The sequence below is a fragment of the Neltuma alba genome, unplaced genomic scaffold (genome assembly GCF_004799145.2).
Source record: "Neltuma alba isolate B1F8T4 unplaced genomic scaffold, ASM479914v2 tig00004747_pilon, whole genome shotgun sequence".
NCBI lineage: Eukaryota > Viridiplantae > Streptophyta > Magnoliopsida > Fabales > Fabaceae > Neltuma > Neltuma alba.
In genome coordinates, this window is record NW_021633845.1 from 319525 (window position 1) to 340528 (window position 21004).

At 32.9% G+C, this 21004-nt stretch overlaps 2 protein-coding genes across 2 annotated transcripts; both read left to right on the top strand.

Annotated features, from left to right (window-relative positions):
• Window positions 1-2745: 2745 nt before the first annotated feature.
• On the top strand, window positions 2746-5089 carry LOC114745656 (receptor-like protein EIX1). The gene is made up of 2 exons (XM_028933817.1): window positions 2746-3447; window positions 3764-5089. The coding sequence occupies exons 1-2, from the start codon at window positions 2746-2748 to the stop codon at window positions 5087-5089; spliced, it is 2028 nt and encodes a 675-aa protein (XP_028789650.1).
• A 3-nt stretch (window positions 5090-5092) lies between these two features.
• On the top strand, window positions 5093-20792 carry LOC114745657 (receptor-like protein EIX2). Its single transcript, XM_028933819.1, has 3 exons — window positions 5093-5385; window positions 17830-18110; window positions 20140-20792. Exons 1-3 carry the CDS (start codon window positions 5093-5095, stop codon window positions 20790-20792), a joined length of 1227 nt encoding a protein of 408 aa, XP_028789652.1.
• Window positions 20793-21004: the final 212 nt, after the last annotated feature.

Consider the following 21004-nt stretch of genomic DNA (forward strand, 5'->3'; position numbering starts at 1 on the left):
TGATCAGTGCCATTTATTTTTGCACATTTGAAAAACGTATGATATTTGACGCACTTTGAAAAAAAATTTATAAGCATTTTTGTAAATTTACTTTTTATATTTTTTAAATAGCATGTGTCCCACTATAAAAAGTAAACGGATTTTATGTTATTTTAGTAGTTGTATCATTTTCACTCTAATTTTGCATTTTTATGTGCATTTTTGAACCTCCAAAAAGCATATGATGTTTGGTGCATTTTATGTAAAAGTTAATGAGTTTTTCTGCACACTTGGCTTTTTAAAAAGAAAAACAATAATTTGTGCTACCTTTTTTATTGCGGGTTCTATCTTCATTAACCATTTTTTTCATTGTAGGTCCCATACCCACTTTTTCATTGGGGCTTTACATTCTCCTTTATTCTTTTTTACTATGTCAAAATTGGAAAATATTATGTAAAATAAAACTAAAGCCAAAAGAAAATAAACATTGGATGGGTGCTCATCCGACAAAAATTATAAAGGAAAGAGAGTTTACTAAAATATTTATTTAAATATTATGCTGTTTTTTGTTTAAGATTCATTAAATTGACGACAAAGAAAGCATTGATTGTTAAATTATGATCTTAGTGAAATAGGTTTTGATCGCTTAAATATGAGATGTTGAGTTTAATTTGAGTTCATGTGAATTTAAAAAAAAAACATCTTTTAGAGAGTTATTCTCAATTTGGCCTTCTAGATAGTCATATAAACATTTTTAACATAAACTTCAATTAAGAAAAATATTTTTAGAATTTGTTACCAAAACATTATTAAAAAATGTTGAAAATATATATTAAAATTAAGGTTGTCAAAATATTTGAGAGGTTTTTGTAATCTTAGCAAAATTGGGGTAGATCAAGTGTTATACTGAAAAAATTGATGTTGATAGTCACACATCATTTGGTGACAAATACTAAAATAGAAAAATTTTTGTATTCTATTTGGAGTAAATGTTAGGGTGAGGAATCTGTTACTTTTCTTATGTGGAAAAATTTGTTCATAATTTGAAAAGGAATTTGGCAAGAGAGGAGTGGAGAAGAAAATTCTATGATTCTTCTTCTATCCTAATTGATTTGTCTCATCGTATAGTGATAGTAGAAGAAAATTTCTATTTAATTTTTCTGACATTCATATAAGACATTATACATATAAATATTCCTATGATTATATTTAAACATAATATTCATTTAAAATTATTTCTGTTCTTGTTTTCAAAATATTTTAACTAGTTGAAAAGGAAAAAGATTATACATGCCTTTTTGGTTTGTTCGGGATGAAAATATTGTGAGATGAGGAAACTTTTATTTTTTTTTTAATGTGAAAATTTTTTTTGTTAAATTTGAAAAGAGCTTTGGAAAATAAAAGAAATAATGAGTCAAGAACCCTCCACACAAATTTTGTATGGTTAACTTGTGTGAAAAAAGTTTGCCGGCTATGTTTTTACTTTCCAGTATTTGTAACCATGCATCTAACATTATAAATATAAATATTAATTGAGTAAATTTATTCATGACAATTCGACTAATTTGTCTGTAGGAAATCCTATGAAGTCCAACACTTGTATAAGAAACTCTTTGGATCCAACAAACAAGTTAGGTAGGGGAGTCATTTGTAATTATCACTGAAGGGACAATAGAAAACTTCGCGCACATGCACTCATTTTTCATGAAATTTGAAAAAGATTTTATAATGAGAAAGAATATATGAACATATTTTTTAAATTAGAATCAATTATAATATTTATGAAGATTTATCAATTAAATTTTATTTATTAACAGTTAATTAAATTGTCAAAGGCAGATTCTTCAAGATTTATCACTGGTACATATATAAAAAAGTATAAACACCTTACTTATGAGGAAAAAAAAAAAGTACATATGTAAGAATATATTGTATACGAAGATTAGGTGTACTGTTCCTTTAAATTATTTTCATCAATTTATACGTATGTATGTGATTTGCTAATAATAGCAATAACGTTTTATAACTTTTACAGTCATATTTGGAGACGAATATAACAATTAAAATTACTTAAATCCATGATTTTTTAAGGAAATGGTGAGACCTATTAAGCTATAACTTTGCACAAATAATAAAGAATTATGTATACCTTTTACATACATAATCGTCTCAAGTTTCACATCTCACTGTCATCGTGTATTGACCAAGACGCCTATAGAATGAATGCTTTGCTAGGAAGTCATTCACTATTATGTGAAAGTTTTGCTTAAACCCCCACTTTCTAACACTATAAATACCAGTAGTTTTGTGTAGAGTTGTAAGCCAGCTCTAGTAAAGAAACTAATCAAGGGTCAGTGGGAAAATACCATTATGTTCATTTTGATTTGCTCACTCACCCTATCACTAAACCCCTTATGCAAATGCAAAGCATCTGATCAAGTTGTTTGCATTCCTAGTGAGAGACAAGCCCTGCTTAATTTCAAGCTACATCTTCGTGATCCTTCAAACAGGCTTGCCACTTGGTGTGATGATAACACAAATTGTTGCAACTGGACATCAAATTCTTGCAATCACGAAACAGGTCACATTCTTGAACTTCACCTCTCAACTTCAATTACTTACTCGTATGGGGGTTATGATGTTTCTGAGATATCAATGTTTGGGGGTGAAATACATCCTTCGATACTTCAGTTGAAAGAACTAAGTTACTTGGATTTGAGCAGCAACTATTTTGAAGGCATGTAGTTTCCAAGTTTCCTTTGTTCAATGAAGAGCTTGACATATTTGAACCTCTCTTCTGCGGGATTCAGTGGAAGCATTCCTCACCAAATAGGAAATCTCTCTGGTTTGCTCTATCTTGACCTTGGAGGAGATAATTATTTTATTGGAAAGATTCCCCATCAAATTGGTAATTTATCAAATGTACTCTATCTTGGTCTCTTCGGTGGTCATCAATATGACGAGGATGGGATATCAGTGTATGAAGAAAATCTTCAGTGGATATCATCTCTTTCTTCACTCCAATATCTTCAATTGAGTTCTGTTAATCTGTCTAATGCCTTTGATTGGTTGCCTGTTTTGCAATCTCTTCCCTCATTGACAGAGTTACACCTACAAGAGTGTGCTCTTCATCACAATTTCCATCCAGCCATTGCCATAAACTTTTCATCTTTAAAAATCCTTGACATTTCCTTCTCTTTTGATTTTGGATCTCCTTCCATTCCAAAGTGGATTTTTCGGCTAAAGAATTTGGTTTCGCTTAAATTAAGAGATAATTATTTGCAAGGATCCATCCCAAATGGTATTCATAACCTCTCTCTCATTGAAGATCTTGATTTGTGTGAAAATTTGTTTAATTCTTCTATCCCTAATTGCTTATATACTTTGAACCATCTCAAGTCTCTTGATCTTTCTACAAACAATTTGCATGGAACAATTTCACATGCAATTGGAAACTTGACTTCTATGGTTACTCTTGCTTTGTCAGGCAATGAGTTGGAAGGACCATTTCCAAACTCTTTAAGCAATTTCTGTAACTTAAGAAGTGTTTATCACTCTAACAACAACTTCAGACAACAAGTTTTTGGGTTAGTAGAAATAATCTCTAATTGTGCTTCCCACACACTCGAGGATTTGTCAATTGGTGGTTTAAAAGTTTATGATAATTTGACGAATTGGGATTTTCAAAAATCTCCGTGTCCTTTCTATCCCTGACTATTCTATTCAAGGTGCAATTCCTATATCTTTAGGAAATCTTACCTTTTTGAAATTTCTTGCTGTTTAGGGAAATAAAGTTGATGGGAATCCTTTTGATGCTTTGCAATCATTTTCTGAATTAGAATATCTTGATATCAGAGATAATCTTTTTCGTGGAATTGTGAATGAACATCACCTCGCCAATTTCGCTAAATTAAGTTATTTCACCGCATCAGGAAACAGACTTACTTTAAAAGTAGGTCCCAATTGGAAGCCATCTTTTCAAAAGTTGATCTCCTTGGACATGATCTTATGGCATTTAGGTCCCCACTTTCCATCATGGATTCGATCACTAAAACATCTTGAGGAGTTGTACATACCTAATACCAACATCTCTGATTCTATCCCCACATGGCTATGGGGTGCATTCCCCTATGCTTCTTATTTTGATTTCTCTAACAATGATATCCATGGAGAGCTTTCTTATACATTGAAGAATCCCATGAATGTCCACACCATTGATTTAAGCTCAAATCGCTTAAGTGGTTCTTTACCACACATATCACCAATTGTGAAATACTTAGACCTCTCAAATAATTGGTTTTCTGGATCCATAGCCTCCTTCTCATGTCAGGAAAAGGAGCAGCCAATGACGTTAGAATATCTCAATTTAGTATCAAATAATTTGTCAGGTGAAATACCTGATTGTTGGAAGATGTGTTCAAATAATCTAATGATCGTCAAGTTTGATAATAACCATTTCAATGGGAAGTTGCCCACATCCTTGGGATCCTTACCTTGGTTGTCCTCATTGCAACTCCGTAACAATGCTTTTTCAAGAAATTTTCCTCTTTGTTTGAAGAATAGTACTAAATTGGTATTTTTGGATCTTAGAGAGAATCAATTTTCAGGAATCATTCCACCATGGGTTGGAGACATTCTCTTAACTTTAAAGATCTTTCTCCTCAGATCAAACCAATTCAATGGTAAGATTCCCAATCAAATATGCTCTTTGAAGTCGCTACATATCTTGGATCTTGCACAGAACAACTTGACCGGACAAATACCAAAATGCATCAATCAATTGAGTGTTATGCTAGTAAAGAATACCACTCTAGAATCGGACATCTATGGCAAAGGAAATGGTAGTACAAGATCTATAACTGATGTGCTTCTAGAGCTGAAAGGAAGAGATGATGTATATACTTTGCCGGGCCTCGTCACAAGCATAGATCTCTCTGGTAATAAATTGTGTGGGGAGATGCCAAGTGAAATTACATCTCTTAAGGGGTTGCATTTCCTGAACTTGTCAAACAATCTTTTGAGTGGTAAGATTCCTCAAAATATTGGAAACATGGAATGGTTGGAGTCAATGGATCTCTCAGAAAATCAGCTTTATGGTGAAATCCCATAAAGCATGTCCAATTTGAATTTCTTGAGCAAGTTGAACTTGTCATCCAACAATTTGATGGGGAAAATTCCAACAGGAAGTCAATTGCAAAGCTTCGAAGCATCAAGTTTTGTGGGCAACAATCTCTGTGGTCCTCCACTACCAAAGAATTGGGATGATTTGCAGAATATCCCAAATCGCCTTGATGACAAAGAAGGTAAGAGAAATGGGGTCAATTGGTTTTACGTGAGCATGTCTCTAGGATTTGTTTCGGGATTTTGGATAGTTGTTGGTCCTTTGCTCTATAGTAGATCCTGGAGGTATACTGACTTTCGGTTCATAGACTGCATGTGGTACAAACTTCGATATTGTTGGTGGTGAGAAGGGGGAAAAAAAGAGTTGTGTGATTGTAGTTATGGCTTATTACAAGCATTTTGTATGTTGTTGTTTCTGTTTATCGTTAATCACTTAGGCTTTTCAATAATATAAGCCTTGTTAGGATTATGCTTTCTAACAAGAATGTGTACTCTATATATGTTTGATAATGTATTGCTCTATTGAAGAAAGGGTCTCCAATCTGTTCGTTGCTTCTTGGCAAACGCTATAGTTGAGAATAATAACTTCTGGGAAAAAAAAGGATAAAGTAAAATAAAAAAATAAGTTAAAAAATCGACATTAGGCATATTAGGACGTTGGACATCGGTGGTCAATCTACTAACTTTCCGTTTATTTTTTATAATTTGAACGAAGAGGTTATATATATTTTTATATTTATATAGAAGCACCTTCACAAGTGAATGTATGAAAAATTAAATTTCAATTAGGATTTAAAAAGAAATTCAAAACATATCTAACCTCACTAGGTGGCAAGTGAGATGCGTATTTTAAATTACATCCCTCTATTTATTCATTCGTTCGTTAAGTAAGTTGATCTTTTCCATCATTATTTTGACGCTTTTTTTTTAAATCTCATTTGGATAAAAAAATATTTATTTGAAAGTTTAAATTAATGTATTGACTTAAAATTATGGTTTTTATATTTAACATATTATAGTCAACTTCATTATTTTTATCTCTTAATATTATTGAAAACTTCAATTAATTTCTGAAATGACATTTTATCAAAATAATCCATGAATTTATATTGCATCTCATAAAGTTCTTAATTTTTTTTATATGTTTAAGGTTACATATGTATGCTATCTAATGATGCTACTTGAACAGTAAATTCAAGTGGCATATGAATGCACACCACTTATTGCCGAGGAAAAAAAAAATGAACACCATAGTCAAAATGTTATTTAAGATCTAATATGGCAAATCAAGGTTTAAATCTTTGTTAGGAGAGGTATCCACTTTTGGTGTTCTATAATGGCTCAAAAAAAATTGCTTCCAATAAGAGAATACATGTACCTACAACAAATATTTTAAAATTGTTATCAAAATATTATTATAAACATTAAGAAATTTATTAAAATTAAGGTTCGGAAAATATCTAGACAGTTTTGTAATTTTAGCAAAATTAAGGTAGATCAAGTCTTATACTGAAAAACTTGGTGGTAGTATAAAAGAAGATTTACAAAAAGGTGAAGAATTACCAAAGTAGTGATAGAGAAATTTTATTTTGTTTGAAGTAAACATCACGATGAGGAATCTTTTACTTTTCTTATGTGGAAAAAGTTGCTCATAAATTGAAAAGACATTTGGCCTGAGAGGGATGGAGAAGACAATTCCATGATTTTTGTTGTGTCTGTTGAATACTATTATGCTTTTAGTTATAATAATTATATCTGACACAACGACTAATGGATTATCAAGCATTTATCAGTAGAAATTATATTTGGCAAAAAAAAAAAAAGAAGAACAATAGAGCATGTACGTAAAAATATTTTTCTGACTATATTTAGAAATATTATTATTTTAAAATTATTGCTGTGAATTTTTTTAAAGTATTTTAGTTGTAAATAAAAATAAAAATCATATATATTTGTTTTATTTCAAGTGAAAATGAAAGTAATAAAAACTAGACTAGTTGAGACAATGTGTTAAGGATCAATAGGTTATATCAGGATCAAACTACTGGAAAATAAAAAATTAAAAAATAATTTAAGTTTTCATCCTACCATCTAAGAACTAAATATTAGTTCATTGCCTTGAATTACAAACAAAATAATCAAATACTTACAATTTTTTCCAACATTCTTTACAATTCTTTTGACAATTAGCATCATAGTATCATATTAAAAAGATCACTATAGATTAATCCTAGCAAAATACCAAAATAGATATATGATAACAAAATATTCCTGCCTACAATCGATTAATTACTAAGCTAATAGTTATCAATAGCTTATGAAAAAAATAGAGTTTTTGGCTCAAAATAGCTTTTTTTAATTTAAAACAAAAAGAGCAACCATGTTAACCCACCAAAGTAGGCTAGTTAACTAGGTTGCTCCTAATCTGGTCCGATTTATACTGGGTCACCCTCTCGGATCAATTTAGCTTCGATTTGCATGCTCAACAGGATTGACTACTAGGCCGATTTGCTGATTTTTGGTTGAACCAATTGAACCTGTCTGGGTTTCCATACTAAGTTGTAGTGAAAATATTATGGGATGAGGAAACTTTTTTCTAATATGGAAAAGTTTTCCCTTATATTGAAAAGACCATTGAAAAATAAAAGAGGATGGACCAAGAAACCTTAACAAGTTTTGTGTATTTGGCTCATTTTTCCATGAAAATATAGTTAATTAACGTGTCCACCATAGGTGGAAAAAGTTAGCCAGTAAGCCAACTACGTTTCCACTATCTCAAAATTTTAATCATGTAACATTAAATAATAAAAAAATTATTAAATAATTTTATTTGATAAAATTTGAATAATTTGTCAGCGGGAAATCCTATAAAACCCAAAACGCGTTTGGAGAAATTCTCTGAATCGAACAAAAATGTTGGGTGAAGGGAAGTCATTTGTAGTTATGATCAATTATACTACTAATATTTATGAAGATTTATTGAGTAAATTTTATTTATTAAAACTTGAATAAATTGCAAAGGCAGAAACTATAAGATCTATCACCTGTGCACAAGAAAACATAAACACCTTAGTTAAAAGGTAAATATCAAGAATATATTTTATGTGAAGATTAATTTTACTATTCATTTCAATTATTTTCATTAATTTGAAGTATGAGAAAATTAATATTTTAATTTTTCAACTTTTGACTCACTCATATTTAAGAGAAATTCAAGTTATTCCCAAGTGATTATTTTGGACTTGTGACTGATTCTTAGTGAGTTGGGTGCGTTTTACCTCAATTATAGCTCAGTTGCTTGGTACTACTCAGTGCTTGAATTTTGGACTCATTTTTTACTCAATCCCTTACATATTAGGGCCTTGGACATAGATGGTCAATCTACTAACTTTCAGCTTATTTTTTATAATTTGAACGAATAGGTAATATTAATACACACACACATATATAGAGAGAAGCACATTCCAAGCGAATGTATGAAAAATTAAATTTCAATTTGGATTTAAAAAGAAATTCAAAACACATCTAACCTCACTAGGTGGCAAATGAGGTGTGTATTTTAAATAACATCCCTTTATTTATTCATTCGTTTGTTAAGTAAGTTGATCTTTTTCATCATTATTTTGATACTATTTTTAATCTCATTTGGATAAAAAATATATATTTGAAAGTTTAAATTAATTTATTGACTAAAAGTTATTGTTTTTGTATTTAACATATTATAGTCAACTTCATTATTTTTATCTCTTTTATTGAAAAGTTCACTTAATTTTTGAACTGACATTTTATCAAAAATAATGCATGAATTTATATTGCATCTCATAAAGTTCTTAATTTTTTTTATATGTTTAAAGTTACATATGTTTGCTATCTAATGATGCTACTTAATAGTAAATTCAAGTAGGGTTGGTAAAATGGGCCAACCCGCGGGTTGCAGGTTGGCTCGTGGCGGGCTGCGGGTTATTTGGGTTGGGCTCAAAAAGCCTGTTTTCTGGTGGGTTGGTATTCTGCCAACCCTAACCCACCAAGGTGGGTTGGCAGGTCAACCCACCAACTCGCTAGATTTTTTAAAAGAATTTTTTCTCATAAATAATAAAAAATTAGAAAAAATTAGATATGATTTAAAGTATTCCAAGCATTCAAACAAAATTACAACTCATTAAAACACAAAATATACAATTGTCCAAAGTTCAAATTCCAAACATGATAAAACACAAGTGCAAACATAAATTTTTCCTACCTTTCCAGCCCAGCTCCTAATATTTTAATAAATATATAAATAAAAAAATTTAGGCGGGTTGGCGGGTTGAACCCACTCGTTTAATATTGAAACCCACCCGTTTATTTCTTCTTTGGACAGGCTCAAACAAGCCCAATCTTTACTGGTTGCAAGCAAGGTGGTCAGGTTGCGGGTTACTTGTTAGCCCTACATGAGATAAACATTTGCTGCAAACGTTTTGTTCTGATATTTGACATCAACAAAACTAATAATATCTAACAGCTTTTTGTTTAAAATTTATAAAATCGGAGACATAGATAGCATTGATTATTAGATTATGAGAATAAGCTAATCATTTTAAACATCAACTAGGGTTGGAATTACCGTGTTAGTTTTAGTATTGATTTGATTTGAATTCATGTGACGACCAAAAAAAAAAACATCATTTGAAGAGTTATTCTCAATTTGGCCTGTTAAATACTCATATAAAAAAATTAATTAGCTATAGCAAGAAAAAAGTTTAATCATTTTAAATGTTTTTAACATAAACTTCAATTAAGAAAAATATTTTTATAATTTTTTTACCAAAACATTTTTAAAAACTGCTGAAACATAGATTAAAATGAAGACTGTGAAAATATTTGAAAGTTTTTTGTAATTTTAGCAAAACTGAGGTATATCAAGTGTTATACTGAAAAAGTTGATCTTGATAGTCATACATCATTTGATGACAAATACTAAAGAAGACTCACAAAAGATGACCACTTTAAAACGGACAAAACAGATGAACAATTGTCACAGCAGTGATAGAAAAAATTTGTATTTTATTTGAAGCAAACATTACGTTGAGGAATCTTTCGCTTTTCTTATGTGGAAAAATTTGTTCACAAATGGGAAAGGAATTTGGCAAGAGAGGAGTGGAGAAGAAAATTCCATGATTCTTGTTCTGTCTTGATTGATTTGTCCTATCGTATAGTGATTGGAGAAGAAAATTTCCATTTAATTTGCCTGACAGTTATATAACACATTATATATATAAATATTCTTATGATTATATTTAAAAATATTGCTGTTGTCATTTTCCTTAAAATTTTAATCAGTTGAAAAGGAAAAGGATTATATATACATTTTTGTTTTATTTGGGGTGAAAATATTATGAGACGTGGAAATTGTTGTTTTTTTAAATGTCAAAATTTTTTTTGTTGATTCGAAAAGACCTTTTGAAAATAAGAGAAATGAGTCAAAAACCCTCCACAAAAGTTTCGTATGGTTCACTCATATGCGGAAAAAGTTTGCCAACTATGTCTCTAATTGCCAGAATTTGTAGCCATGCTTCTAAAATTGTCGTTCGACTAGGGGGTTGAAATTAAAAGTTCAATCCAATTGGCTTATCTTCAAGTTATTGTCTCCATTTGAAGCTTTTGGGTTTTTTACGCTTTTTTTTTAGTTTTTTCAATGACTTGGAAAGATTTGTGTAGATCAGCGCACTTGATCTAAATCAACATAGTAATATTGATCAGTGTAGTTTATTTTTGCACATTTGAAAAACATATGATATTTGGTGCACTTTGAAAAAAAATTTATAAGTATTTTTGTAAATTTACTTTTTATATTTTCTAAATATAATGTGTCCTACTATAAAAAGTAAACGGATTTTATGTTATTTTAGTCGTTGTATCATTTTCACTCTAATTTTGCATTTTTATGTGCATTTTCGGCCTTTGTTGGGCTATGGAGTAGCCAGCCCAACTCAACTTAGATCTTTTTCTGAGCATTTATGAAAAGTGACAACATGCAGGTTGATGAAATGCAGGAAGAGGGAGAAAACAAAGGAGATAATAATTAATACAACCTTCAATACTTAATATAAGAGCTAGATGATTAATTTGAATTAATTAAAAAAGTTTCTTAAGTTAGTTATTTGTAATAAATAGGTGTTGTCTTCCTTAAAATACCCATGTTAATCATATCCGTTTGCTAGAACTGCCATTTGATTAAATCCTTAATATTCTCAATTACTACAAGGACTACAACAACAAGAAGCCTTATCCCACTAGGTGGGGTCGGCTACATGAATCACACGATGCCATCGTGCTCTGTCAACAACCCAGTCCTTAGATATGTTGTTGACTAGGAGGTCTCGTTCAATGACCTTATTAAGTGTTCTTCTTGGTCTTCCTCTGTTCCTTTTTATGGGACTCCATCTTGTCTGATCCACCCTCCTCACCAGGGCCTCTAATGGCCTCTCTGCACATGTCTAAACCATCTTAAGCGATTTTCAACCATTTTCTCTTGGATAGGTGCCACACCGACTCTTGCTCTAATATTTTCATTTCGAATTCTATCTTTTCTTGTATAACCACACATCCATCTCAACATCCTCATTTCTGCTACCCCAACTTTGTGCTCTTGTTTTCCCTTTATTGCCCAACATTCACTACCATACAACATAGTCGGTCTTATAGCAGTCCGATAAAATTTTCCTTTAAGTTTCTCAGGTACTTTCTTATCGCAAATAACTCCGGTAGCTTTCCTCCACTTTAACCAGCCAGTTTGTATTCTATGAGAAACGTCTCCATTAATTTCTCCATCCTCCTGTATAATGCATCCTAGGTATTTAAACTTTGATACTTGAGGAATGATTTGCTCCCCCATCTTTACCTCCAAATCTCCATTGCCTTGCCTCCCCCCAAAATCACAATGCATATATTCTGTTTTGTTCCTGCTCAAGCGGAAACCTTTCGACTCCAACGTCCTTCTCCATAACTCCAATCTAGTGTTAATCTCTTCTTTTGATTCTGCCATGAGAACTATATCATCCGCGAAAAGCATGGACTTAAGGATTCTTTCTTGAATAGGTTCAGTTAGAACATCCAGAACAATGTTGAACAAGTACGGACTCAAAGAGGATCCCTAATGTAGGCCAATCTGAATAGGGAAGTCCTTTGTCTCACCTCCAGGCGTCCTTACACTGGTAGTTACCCCCTCATACATATCTTGTATGGCTTTGATATAAGCAACCTGTACACCTTCTTTTTTCAAAGCCTTCCACATTACTTCTCTTGCCACACGATCGTAAGCCTTTTCCAGGTCAATAAAGACCATATGTAAATCCCTTCTTTTACTTCTATATCTTTCCATTAACCCTCTTAGTAAATAGATTGCTTCCGAAGTGGATCTCCCCGGCATAAATCCAAATTGGTTTTCTGAAATAGAAGTCTCCAGCCTCAACCTATATTCCATCACTTTTTCTCACAACTTCATTGTATGACTCATAAGTTTTATCCTTCTGTAGCTTGCACAGTTTTGAATGTTTCCTTTATTCTTGTAAATAGGAACTAAAATGCTTCTCCTCCACTCATCCGGCATATTCTTAGAGCGTAAAATTTCATTAAAAAGCTTGGTTAGCCACACCTCACCCTCATCTCTCAGACATTTCCAAACTTCAATAGGGATACCATCAGGCACAATGGCTTTTCCATTGTCCATTTTCTTGAGAGCTGGCTTAACCTCTCCGATACGGATCCTGCAGTAGAAAGCCAAATTCTGATCATCTTCATTAATTAGCAAGTCCTGTAAGTCCTGAGTCACATAATTGCTTCCCTCGTTAAACAACTTGTAAAAATAAGCCTCCCATCTGTCCTTAATATCACCATCAGTAACTAACACTTTACCATCTTCATCCTTTATACACTTTACTTGGTCCAAATCTCTCTTTTTCCTCTCCCTTTGCTTCGCAATCTTGTAAATATTTCTTTCTCCCGTCTTTGTTCCTAACTCCTGATAAAACCCTTCATAAGCTTTAGTACGTGCTTCACTCACTGCTTTCTTCGTCTCTTTTTTAGCCAACTAATACTTTTCTCAGTTTTCTACACTATTGCACAAGTGTGTGGCCTTAAAACAATCTCTTTTCTGTTTGACTTTCTCTTGCACACTCTTATCCCACCACCAAGTCTCCTTATCTCTCTGCCCAGGACCTTTGGATTCTCCCAAAATTTCTTTACCTACCAAACGAACCCTTGTAGCTATCTCTTCCCACATCATGTTTGCATTTCCCTGCGACTCCCAAATCCCTTCCTCCACAAGGGTCCTTTTGAATAACTCTCGTTTCTCACCCTTTAACTGCCACCACCTAACCTTGGGTTTTACCACTTGATGGTACTTTTGCCTGGTACTCTTAAAACGTACATAAAGAATAAGTACTCTATGTTGGGCAGTCACCCCATCTCCTGGAATCATTTTGCAATTAGTACACAATCTTCTGTCTGGATTCTTAACCAAAAAGAAATCAATCTGTGATTTTGAGACACCACTTTTGTACGTGATTAAATGCTCCTCTCGCTTCTTAAAACAAGTGTTGACAATCTTAAGATTATATGCAAGAGAAAAGTCGAGAATAGATTGTCCTCCACTATTAAGCTCCCCAAAACCAAAACCACCATGGGCCCCATTGAATTGTCCTGCTTCCTTACCGACATGTCCATTAAGGTCCCCACCGATAAAAAATTTTTCTTCGAGTGGTATGCTTTGAGCCAACCCCTCCATATCTTCCCAGAACTTATCTTTAAGGTGTGTCTCTGCCCCAACCTGAGGTGCATAGGCACTAATGATATTGATAGTATCTTTTCCAATAATTACTCTTAACGATATTATTCTGTCCTCAAACCTTTTAACCTCTACCACGTTTCTTTTCCATATTCCATCAACGATAATACCAACCCCATTCCTTGCACTCACCTTTCCTGTATACCAAAGTTTATACTCTCCAAGTTCCTTGGCAGCTTCTCCAGTCCATTTGGTTTCTTGGAGGCACAATATATTAATCCTTCTATCTCTCATAACTCCTGCTACTTCCATAGATTTCTCATTCAGCGACCCAATATTCTAAGTGCCAAATCTAATCTCAGTCTCATGAACTAACTTCTTTAGCCGCCTCCGTCCAAGAGAGTGCGGTAGCCCTTGCTCATTTAACACTACATCCGGGCGATGATGCAGCGGCTCTAGCTCATTTCTCACTGTACTTGAGCCATACAGCGCGTCACTTCTGGGCAACAACCTAGCATTAGCGTAATTACTTTGTTGATCCATGTTCATGAGATTCGATGGGTTTTTACGTTGGTTGTCGAGGGCCTAACACAACCCTCCTCCTTTATCCGGGCTTGGGACCGGCTATACAATATAGGCGGAGTTAATTACTACAAGGACTACTTTGGAAAAAAAAAAAGGAACAAATATGAGAGACTAAATGGATTGGGATATTATTTTTAAGACCAAATTAAAAGTCAAACTAACTCTTTTATCAAAGACTAGAGGTAGTAAGTATAAACAGGAGACAAGAGTTTGATATGCAATGAATATAGTTTTGGATTAGTCTGGGAAGGTATGAACAAAGAAGGAGATAATGCATTTACGGTGGAAGAGGAGTTGTTGGAGTCGTTAAATGCAGGTGAAGGAAGAGAGGTAAGGATTATGATGTTGAAACGAGACATTTGGTTAATGTAATTGATGCAAAGAAGTATGTGGTTTTCTTAATGGTTGTGATTGTTAGAGAAGGTGGGTACAAGTTGCCAAATAATGGGCAGAGTTGATTCATGCATCTCTACTGCTCCTGAAAATGGTTGGTGAGTCAAGCAAGGCAGATTGAAAGATGATTGGTCACAGTAGTGAGATTTGTGAGGACGGTGCATGGTTAAAGCCAAATGGCTCCTCATGCTATTGGACTGCCGACTTAACATGTTTGGCAGTTAGTAGGACCCGACACCCTCTATGTCCTAACATTATTGCGCCATCATTCTTTTATCACCCTTCTTCTTCTGCTGCCTCATACTGTAATATAAGAATGTTTGCCTCTGCCCGTCACCTTATCACCCTCTCTGTTTTCCTCTTTAAGGTCATGGTAGAGAGTAGAGGAAGTTATTGGCTCATCTTCAAGTTATTGTCTCCATTTGAAGCTTCTAGATTTTTTTATGCTTTATTTCAGTTTTTTCAACGACTTGAAAAGATTTGTGTAGATCAGCGCACTTGATCTAAATCAACATAGTACTCCTGTCCTAAATATAAGACTCTTATACACACTAGTATGGAGGTCTTATATTTAGGACCGAAGGAGTAATATTGATCAGTGCAATTTATTTTTGCACATTTGATAAACATATGATATTGGGCGCACTTTGAAAAAAAGTTTATAAGTATTTTTGTAAATTTACTTTTTATATTTTTTGAATGGCATGTGTCCCACTATAAAAAGTAATCATACTTTATGTTATTTTAGTAGTTGTATCATTTTCACTCTAATTTTGCATTTGTGCTACCTTTTTTATTGCGGGTTCTATCTTCATCAACCATTTTTTCATTGTAGGTTGCGTATCCACTTTTTCATTAGAGCTTTACATTATCCTTTATTCTTTTTTACTAAGTTAAAATTGGAATATGCTATGTAAAATAAAACTAAAACCAAAAGAAAATAAACATTGGATGGGTGCACATCCGACCAAAATTATAAAGGAAAGAAATTTTACTAAAATATTTATTAAAATATTATGCTATTTTCTGTTTAAGATTCATTAAATTGACGACAAAGAAAGCATTGATGTTATATTATGAGAATAAAAGAGTGTTTGGATGGAATAAAAACTATGATTTTAAAAGTACTTTTACAGTGTACGAAATAAATATGTGGAAGAGTTTGTCTCGTTTTGCGAAAAAGTGTCTCAGAGAAGCACTTTTGAAAGCACCCACTAAGTTAATCATTTTAAACACCAACCTGCATTGATCTCGGTGAAAGAGGTTTTAAACGCTTAAATATGAGATGTTGAGTTTAATTTGAGTTCATGTGAATATTTAAAAAAAAAATCTTTTAGAGAGTTACTTTCAATTTGGCCTTCTAGATAGTCATATAAACGTTTTTAACATAAACTTCAATTAAGAAAAATAATTTTAGAATTTATTACCAAAACATTATTAAAAATTTTTGAAAAAATATATTAAAATTAAGGTTGTGAAAATATTTGAAAGATTTTTGTAATTTTAGCAAAATTGAGGTAGATCAAGTGTTATACTGAAAAAATTGATGTTGATAGTCACACATCATTTGATGACAACTACTAAAGAAGATTCACAAAAGGTAACCACTTTAAAACAGACAAAAGAGATGAACAATTCTCACAGTAGTGATAGAAAATTTTTTGTATTCTATTTGAAGTAAACGTTAGGGTCAGGAATCTTTTACTTTTCTTGTGTCGAAAAATTTGTTCATAATTTGAAAAGGAATTTGGCAAGAGAGGAGTGGAGAAGAAAATTCCATGATTCTTTCTTTGTCCTAATCGATTTGTCCCATCGTATAGTGATAGTAGAAGAAAATTTCTATTTAATTTTCCTGACATTCATATAAGACATTATCTATATAAATATTCTTATGATTATATTTAAACACAATATTCATTTAAAATTATTTTTGTTGTTGTTTTTAAAATATTTTAATTAGTTAAAAAGGAAAAAGGTTATACATGCATTTTTGGTTTGTTCGGGATGAAAATATTGTGAGATGAGGAAACTTTTATTTTTTTTTAATGTGAAAAAGTTTTCTGTTAAATTTGAAAAGAGCTTTGAAAAATAAAAGAAATGATGAGTCAAGAACCCTCCACACAAGTTTCGTATGGTTAACTCGTATGAAAAAAGTTTGCCAACTATGTTTTTACTTTCCCAAATTTGTAACCATGCATCTAACATTATAAATATAAATATTAATTGAGTAAATTTATTCATGACAATTCGACTAATTTGTCTGTAGGAAATCTTATGAAGTCCAACACTTGTATAAGAAACTCTTTGGATCCAACAAACAAGTTAGGTAGGGGAGTCATTTGTAATTATCATGGAAGGGACAATAGAAAACTTCGTGCATATTCACTCATTTTTCATGAAATTTGAAAAAGAGTTTATTATAAGAAAGAATATATGAACTTTTTTTTAATTAAAATCAATTATAATATTTATGAAGATCTATCAATTAAATTTTATTTATTAACACTTAATTAAATTGTCAAAGGCAGATTCTTCAAGAGTTATCACTCGTATATATATAAAAAGTATAAACACCTTACCTATAAGAAAAAAAAAAGGTGCATATGTAAGAATATATTGTATATGAAGATTAGTTGTACTGTTCCTTTAAATTATTTTCATCAATTTATACGTCTGTATGTGATTTGCTAATAATAGCAATAGCGTTTTATAACTTTTACAGTCATATTTGGAGACGAATATAACAATTAAAATTACTTAAATCCATGATTTTTTAAGGAAATGGTGAGACCTATGAGGCTATAACTTTGCATAAATAATAAAGAATTATGGATACCTTTTACATACATAATCGTCTCAAGCTTCACATCTCACTGTCATCGTGTATTGACCAAGACGCCTATCGAATGAACGCTTTGCTAGGAAGTCATTCACTGTTATGTGAAAGTTTTGCTTAAACCCCCACTTTCTAACACTATAAATACCAGTAATTTTGCACAGAGTTGTAAGCCAGCTATAGTAAAGAAACTAATCAAGGGTATACGCGAAAATACCATTGTGTTCATTTTGGTTTGCTCACTCACCTCATCACTAGATCCCTTATGCAAATGCAAAGCATCTGATCAAGTTCTTTGCATTCCTAGTGAGCGACAAGCCCTGCTTAATTTCAAGCAACATCTTCATGATCCTTCAAACAGGCTTGTCACTTGGTCTGATGATAACACAAATTGCTGCAACTGGACATCAGTTTCTTACAATCATGAAACAGGTCACATTCTTGAACTTCACCTCTCAACTTCAATTACTTGCTCGTATGGGGGTTATGAGGTTTCTGAGATATCAAGGTTTGGGGGGTGAAATACACCCTTCGATACTTCAGTTGAAAGAACCAAGTTACTTGGATTTGAGCAGCAACTATTTTGGAGGCATGCAGTTTCCAAGTTTCCTTTGTTCAATGAAGAGCTTGACATATTTAAACCTCTCTTATGCGAGGTTCAGTGGAAGCATTCCACAACAAATAGGAAATCTCTTTGGTTTGCTCCATCTTGACCTTGGAGGTAATTCTTTTACTGGAAAGATTCCCCATCAAATTGGTAATTTATCAAATCTACTCTATCTTGATCTCTCTGGTGGTCATCAATATGACGAGGATGGGATATCAATGTATGAAGAAAATCTTTAGTGGATATCATCTCTTTCGTCATTCCAATATCTTCGATTGAGTTTTGTTAATCTGTCTAACGCCTTTGATTGGTTGCCTGTTTTGCAATCTCTTCCCTCGTTGACAGAGTTACACCTATAAGGGTATGCTCTTCATCACAATTTCCATCCAGCCATTGCCATAAACTTTTCATCTTTAACAATCCTTGACATTTCCTTCTCTTTTGATTTTGGATTTCCTTCCATTCCAAAGTGGATTTTTCGGCTAAAGAATTTGGTTTCGCTTAAATTAAGAGATAATTATTTGCAAGGATCCATCCCAAATGGTATTCATAACCTCTCTCTCATTGAAGATCTTGATTTGTGTGAAAATTTGTTTAATTCTTCTGTCCCTGATTGCTTATATACTTTGAACCATCTTAAGTCCCTTGATCTTTCTAGAAACAATTTACATGGAAGAATTTCACTTGCAATTGGAAACTTGACTTCTATGGTTACTCTTGCTTTGTCAGACAACCAATTGGAAGGGCCATTTCCAAACTCTTTAAGAAATCTCTATAACTTAAGAAGTGTTGATCTCTCTAACAATAACTTCAGTCAACAAGTTTCTGGGTTAATAGAAATAATCTCTAATTGTGCTTCTCGCACACTCAAGGTTTTGTCAATTAGTAGTTCAAAAGTTTATGGTAATTTGACAGCCTAAATTGGGATTTTCAAAAGTCTTCGTGACCTTTCTATCTTTAACAATTTTATTCAAGGTGCAATTCCTATATCTTTAGGAAAACTTACCTCTTTGAAATATCTTAAAGTTCGGGGAAATAAATTTGATGGGAATCCTTTTGATGTTTTGCAATCACTTTCTGAATTAGAATATCTTGATATCAGAGATAATCTTTTCCATGGAATCGTAAATGAACATCACCTCGCCAATTTCGCTAAATTAAATTATTTCATTACATCAGGAAACAGACTAACTTTAAAAGTAGGTCCCAATTGGAAGCCATCTTTTCAAAAGTTGATCTCCTTGGACATGGCCTTATGGCATTTAGGTCCCCTTTTTCCATCATGGATTCGATCACTGAAACATCTTAGGGGATTGTCCATACCTAACACCAACATCTCTGATTCTATCCCCACATGGCTGTGGGATGCGTTCCCCTATGCTTCTTATTTTGGTTTCTCTAACAATGATATCCATGGAGAGCTTTCTTATACTTTGAAGAATCCCGTCAATGTCCACACCATTGATTTAAGCTCAAATCGCTTAAGTCGTCCTTTACCACACATATCACCAATTGTGGAATACTTAGACCTCTCAAATAATTGGTTTTCTGGATCCATGGCCTCCTTCTCATGTCAGGAAAAGGAACAGCCAATGACGTTAGAATATCTCAATTTAGTATCAAATAATTTGTCAGGTGAAATACTTGATTGTTGGAAGATGTGGTCAAATAATCTAATGATCGTCAAGTTTGATAATAACCATTTCAATGGGAAGTTGCCCACATCCTTGGGATCCTTACCTTGGTTGTACTCATTGCAACTCCGTAACAACTCTCTTTTAGGAAATTTTCCTGTTTGTTTCAAGAATATTACTAAATTGGTATTTTTGGATCTTAGAGAGAATCAATTTTCAGGAATCATTCCACCATGGGTTGGAGACATTCTCTTAAATTTGAAGATCTTCCTCCTCAAATCAAACCAATTTAATGGTAAGATTCCCAATCAAATATGCTCTTTGAATTCGCTACATATATTGGATCTTGCACAGAACAACCTGACAGGACAAATACCAAAATGCATCAATCAATTGAGTGTTATGCTAGTAAAGAATACCACTCTAGAGTCAGACATCTATGGCGAAAGAAATGGAACTTCTCTATCTATAACTGATGTGCTTCTAGAGCTGAAAGGAAAAGATGATGTATATACTTGGCTGGGCCTCTTCACAAGCATAGATCTCTCTGGTAATAAATTATGTGGGGAGGTACCAAGTGAAATTACATCTCTCAAGGGGTTGCATTTCCTGAACTTGTCAAACAATCTTTTGAGTGGTAAGATTCCTCAAAATATTGGAAATATGGAATGGTTGGAGTCAATGGATCTCTCAGAAAATCAGCTGTATGGTGAAATCCCATCAAGCATGTCCAATTTGAATTTCTTGAGCAAATTGAACTTTTCATTCAACAATGTGATGGGGAAAATTCCAACAGGCACTCTATTACAAAGCTTCAAAGCATCAAGTTTTGGGCAACAATCTCTATGGTCCTCCACTACCAAAGAATTGTGATGATTTGCAGAATATCCCAAGCCGTCATGATGACAAAGAAGGTAAGAGAAATGGGGTCAATTGGTTTTATGTGAGCATGTCTCTGGGATTTGTTTCAGGATTTTGGATAGTTGTTGGTCTTTTACTCTACAGTAGATCCTGGAGGTATACTTACTTTCAGTTCATAGACTGCATGTGGTACAAACTTTGATATTGTTGGTGGTGAGAAGGGG

What these genes read in the sequence shown, in the direction of transcription:
- LOC114745656 (XM_028933817.1), top strand. Translation starts at nt 2,746, where the DNA reads ATGAAGAGCTTGACATATTTGAACCTCTCTTCTGCGGGATTCAGTGGA. An exon ending in TTGGAAACTTGACTTCTATG is followed by an intron (nt 3,448 to 3,763) that starts GTTACTCTTGCT and finishes CTTGCTGTTTAG; the next exon opens with GGAAATAAAGTTGATGGGAA.
- LOC114745657 (XM_028933819.1), top strand. Translation starts at nt 5,093, where the DNA reads ATGTCCAATTTGAATTTCTTGAGCAAGTTGAACTTGTCATCCAACAAT. An exon ending in CTCTATAGTAGATCCTGGAG is followed by an intron (nt 5,386 to 17,829) that starts GTATACTGACTT and finishes TATAAATACCAG; the next exon opens with TAATTTTGCACAGAGTTGTA. An exon ending in TTCTTACAATCATGAAACAG is followed by an intron (nt 18,111 to 20,139) that starts GTCACATTCTTG and finishes ATCAATTTTCAG; the next exon opens with GAATCATTCCACCATGGGTT.